General features: G+C 35.1%; 1 protein-coding gene across 1 annotated transcript in view; it reads right to left on the bottom strand.

Annotated features, from left to right (window-relative positions):
• CFAP47 (cilia and flagella associated protein 47) overlaps window positions 1-5579 on the bottom strand; it is a 223362-nt gene that overhangs the window by 156884 nt on the left and 60899 nt on the right. The window contains exons 23-24 of the mRNA XM_013008474.1: window positions 4704-4798; window positions 2408-2567 (exon numbers count right to left, since the gene is read on the bottom strand). Of these exons, the coding sequence (XP_012863928.1) occupies window positions 2408-2567; window positions 4704-4798 (255 nt within the window). The remainder of the gene's footprint in view (window positions 1-2407; window positions 2568-4703; window positions 4799-5579) is intronic.

The raw sequence follows: 5579 nt of genomic DNA, 5'->3' as shown, positions 1-5579 counted from the left end.
TGTTAAGTAGGCAATAAACCATGAATTGATCTGCAGATTCAACACAGCTCCTGTTGTTTGGTATTACATTTTTGGAGGGATGGGGATGGAGGTCTGACAGGTTGATCCTGAAATTTAAAAATAAATGCAAGGAAAAAAGAATTGCCAAACTTGAAAAGTAGAAGGGCTTACATTTTCAGATGTCAAAATCCACTACAAAATTGTATTACTTAAGACAGGTGGTCCTGGCATACATCCTTATACTTATGATCAGTTGATTGTTGATAATAAGACTAAGACATTTCAATAGAGAAACAGATTTTTCACAGAATGGTACTGGAATGAAGCAAGAGCCTAACCTTAAACTATAAAAATGAATTCAAAATGGATCAAAGACTGATATTAAAGAGTTAAAATTACATTTAGCTAGAGGAAACTTTCGGGATAAATCTTCATGACCTTGGCTATTGTAGTGCTTTCTTAGCTCTGACAATAAGAAAACCCGGTAAATTGGAATTCATCACTATCAAAAATACTTTTGCTTCAGTGGATGTCAATCAAAATTGAGAAGATAAATCCTGGGATGAGTGAAAATATTTTAAAACCATTTATATCTTACGAGATTTGTATCTAAGATACATAGCAAACACATTTTAACACAAAAAGACAAATGACCCAATTTGGATATGGAAAACGGATCTGGATAGACATTTGTCCAAGGACAAGGAACCCTGCTGGCATATAGTTGAGGTATGTGTTGGGCTACACACTAGCCACTCTGCAAGAGAAAGATGGGGCTTTCTGCTTCTTAAAGAGTTACGGCCTAGGAAAACAACAGAGGCAGTTCTACTCTATCCTATAGACTCCCTGAGTCAGAAATGACTCAATGGCAGTGAGTTTGAGCATTTTTTTCCTTCAAAGACAATATATATATATACATAAGAAGCACGCACAAAAATGCAAAACACCCTTAGTCATTAGGGAAATGAACATAACTTCAATGAGATACCACTTCACACTCACCAGGATGTCTTTGAAATATAAAAAGAGAAGGGGGATTAAAAAGAGAAGAAAAGACAACATTAAGAAAGGAGAAATTGTTATCTTTGTTCTTTGTTAACTCTCCCTTGGCTCCCTCATTAACAATCCTCTTTCCTCTAGAGCCACAGCATGTGTCTCCTGTCTCCTGCCACTGAAAAGTCACTGTATGTATTCTGTTAGTTTCCCCTTCCTTCATCCTAGGAGTAATAATGGTTCCTCTTTGATACTAGAATCAAGATTCTTCAACATCATTGTTGAGATGCCTTCCCTTATGACACATTTTCAATAGTTCACTAATTACATTTGCGTCAATTATTCACTTTCGAAGGAGTTATCTATTTTCCCAACTGATAAAGTAACTCAAAAATACTATAAACATTTCTTAAGATTTGGAATAATGTTAAGGATGCCAACATCACCACAAGAAATCAACATTATTTTAGATGTTTGAGCAAATATAATTAAATAGGGAGGAAAGGGCGGCAAAACGATGGAGGAAGGAGGTAGGAAGGATGAAAAAAAGCATAACTATTAGAAATGAGATCAAATATAACTTATTATGATTTTATGTTAATTAGAAAGCACTGCAAAATGATGTTTAGGAGGGAAGAACTTCTAGAACTAATAAAGAAGCTCAGTTAAGGTGTCAAAGAACAAATGACATCAAAAATATATTCCTTTCATATGTCGATAACTAGTTCAAAAGAACAATGGAAAAATCGCATTTGCAATACTGATGCATATAAAATATAATTTTCATAACTGGAGAAACATCATTTGAAGTGGAAAACTCAGTTTCTTATTTCTTGAACAGAAAAAAGTCACCTACAAATCATATAGAAAAGTAATTGCTTTAGCAATGCCATGAAATCTTTTGTAATATATGTTTTATAAGAGACAACTTGGCATACCAATTATGAAGAAGTGTGCAGGCGCTTCAAAATGTTTCTGAAAACTTCCATTATCTTTTCATCCTATTTTTTCCCCACTATATGTTGAATCCCCCCTGTCCTATAAAGTTGTTTTGTTATAAATGCCAAAATAAAAATGGACAGACAGATCAGTAGATATGCTGTCCAGCTTCCCACAGAGCAAGCAATCCACGAATGCGATCCAGAAGCTGCAATGCTTTTTATGACCATCATGACAATTAAATCATGATTTCTACACTATCTCTAAGATCACATATCAGCCCTATTCAGCTTGGGAAAGGACTACACAGGGCATAAAATCATGTGTTGGCTGTCATATTTGAGTAGGAAGAAACTTTTAAAAACTGTTTAAAAAAGACGTAACCAAGAATTTAAACTTCTGTCTAAATGCTAAAATAACATATAAAGGGTAAATTCAAACTTTTTAATAATAAATATAGTAAAAATATATTTACTTGGTGAGAAATATATAGAAATACTATATTTTTCATATGGCTTCAGATGCCCAGTCGCTGCACTAAACTTGAATATGCCATCTTTAAAAAGTCTTCCGGTGTCACTAAGATCCAAAGTCCATCTGGTATTCTGTTTTGAAATGTTCTCTATAAGAATTTCCTGCTCAAAAAAAAACCCAAGAAATTTATTAAAATTATAACATGCAATATACTAGTTTGTAATACCATAGCAACTTACTGGACTTGTGCACCAACTAAAACTATTAAACATGGCAATAACAGATAACATGCCTTTAAAATGACATTAGATAAGCAAAGAAGTATTCAAACATGTTAATAGCCTATTAAGGACTATGAACAACACACAGAAGATAGATACAGCAGTAAAAAGTTAAAAATATTTATGCTTTCGAATGAGAACAGGAATAGGAATAGGAATGAGAATAGGAATTCTTAGTCATTGGTGATGAGAGAATACAATGGTACATTTACTTACTTTGGAAGACTGACATTTTATGATAGTTTTAACACATGATTCAACAATTTCATTCCTAAGTTTTTATTTTAAGTAAACTGGAAATGTATGTTCACATAAAAACTTATTATTTGCATGTAAATATCAGATCTTGGTGCATAATTACAAAAATTGGAAGGAAAAAAATACTTCTTTTGGCTGATTAAAAAATAAACAAATTGTGGTGCAACCATATCAAGGAATACAATACAGTGATAAAATTATTGAGGCTATTAACTAACACAAACATATGGATTTATCTTAAATATATGTTGCTAATTGAATGATGCCAGACATCAAAGGCTACATATTATATTATTAAATTTACCTGTCATCTTTAAAAGGGAAAATTATTGGGACAGAGAAAAAACAGTGGCTCCCAGGTATTGGTGGAAGAATGAATAGCTGATCCCAGAAAAGTTGTTCAAATGCACACCAAAATGACAATAAGATACCACCTTATCACCAATATAATGACTATGATTTTTGTTTAAAGAAAATACTGGCATGGGTGTGAAGAAATTAGAACCCTATTAATTGTCGGTAAGATGTAGTTACTGTGAAAAACAGTTGGTTGTTCCATAGTAAGTCAAATATAGGACTATATACGGTAGTCACAGGAATAAGTATGGTAAAATGTGTTCCTTTATGTATTTTTACCAGGAAGCTTCAAAAACTTCTAGAAAAATTCCTTTATCTTTTAATTTTATTTTCCATGAACTTTTTGAACCCCTCTCATATCTTGTACTTTTGGAAAACGACTTTGAAAGATTTTCAGCCTAAGCTCTCAGAAGTTCCCTTTACCCAACTGTTCTACCCTAGGTTCCCTTTTGTCCGGGATGACTGACATTTTGTGGGTAAGCGCTAAACAACTTAAGGTTTGATACATTTTGTCTGGCCCTGATCTGCAGCCTGTCCAAGGATTATTCTATTTTATGCACCATGCGAAATAAGATTTTCATTAGTGAAAGGCTCTTGCCTTGAAGTTAACCAGGGAGTTTTGCTTACATGTTCACCCAATCCCACAGTGGTAGACAGAAAGAAGAGGAAGCCAATAGGAGAAAAGGCACTAGGGCCAAGACTAGAGAAGCAGCAGAGAGAGGGAGGAGGTGAGGAGCCTCCTAAAAAGAGTTGTCTCAAGGCTGTGACACTGAACCAGAGAGGTCTTCCTGCCCCTGAGGCAGAGCCAATGATGATAGCAGAAAACTGGTGCTGATAATGCAGCTACGATAACTAAACAAAATTGCTACACTGGCTTTTTGGCTTGGCCATTAGTAGTGGAGAGGCTGGGAGGCTCTCATGGCAGGGAGGCTGAAGGCAGAGAGGTCTGTTCTGAGGGAAATGAGAGACAGCTTGTCCTCAGATGCCCCAGAGGAGGCCCACAAAGCTAGGAGATGGCGTGTATGGTGGAGAAAAGGGCCTGCTGGCTGGTAGAAGAGCTGAGAGAGCTGTCTTGCAGTAAAAAGCGAGGGCTATTATTTCTTCCAGGTCATCCTCCAGGCTTTGCCTATAAACTTCCTGATCCTGATCCTGAATTGTAGCCTGTTAATCCTGATCCAAAATTGTACCTTGTATGCGTTTTTTTGTTCTTTGAAAATTACATCTGATAGTACAGTCTCTACAAGACGTCAGTGTTCTTGCTCCACGTAGGATAAATTTAAATATGTGGTGAGAAATTAATCATAGGAAATAGTTCAAGCCACTCATGGTTCAGAACAATCAACTCAATAAACAAAAAAAATCACTGAACAGTTGCAATATGCATCAATTCTCTACACATACCTGAGATCTTGTCACTTTCTTGGTAGGTTCTAAAGCATGCAATGGGATTTCAAACATTATATCAAGACTGGAAAATTCTACTGATTCTTGCAATACTATGGGAACAAAGAAAATGTACTGGTAAAATATTAATACATGGAAGTACACAGGTATTTTTAGCATACTTTTTTATATGAAACAGTTTTTCAAAGATTTTTTTTCTATTAGAGATCCACAACTGGAGGATTACATTCAAAATATTTTCAGAGTATTTTGAGTCACCACAGCTATAAAGTTACATGTTTCTGAGGTTTTCAATGTAAATGAATTACAAGTAAAATAGGAAAAAACACTCTTGAGATTATAAAATAGCATAAAACAGAATATTTAACTAAGAAAAATAAAAAGTTAAAACGATATCCAAAGTAGATCTTCTCAAAGCAATGCCATGTTCATGGTATTTTAGCTTGACCAATCGACAGAGAGAAGCAAACAGAAATATAGAAGAAACAGAGTATCAGAATAAAGGGAAATATGTAGATGGTATATCATATAAAATTTCCAACGAGAAAGTTCTAGGAGGGAAATGACTATACCGTGGAAGAGTAAGAATAGGGGTAATCTGAAAATGCATGCCACTTTGGAGTAGATGCAATGATCTACCAGGAAAACCAATACTGCTTAAAAATTCATTGTGAATATATCACCTATATTTATATTGAGTATGGGTGTATATGAATATGCCTAATGAAACTTAAAGGTCTCACAGTGTGGGAATTGCACCTGATCTGATCCCGCCCCACTGAGGCAAAACACTAAAGGGGTGCAACAGAACAGCAAGGGAATGGAGTGGCGAGGTCTCCAGGGAATGCTGAAGGTGGACTTTGGGGCCAGGGC

Source organism: Echinops telfairi, unplaced genomic scaffold (genome assembly GCF_000313985.2).
Source record: "Echinops telfairi isolate 266 unplaced genomic scaffold, ASM31398v2 ScPeMD7_38;HRSCAF=143, whole genome shotgun sequence".
Classification (NCBI taxonomy): domain Eukaryota; kingdom Metazoa; phylum Chordata; class Mammalia; order Afrosoricida; family Tenrecidae; genus Echinops; species Echinops telfairi.
This window is presented reverse-complemented; position numbering and strand designations above follow the sequence as displayed.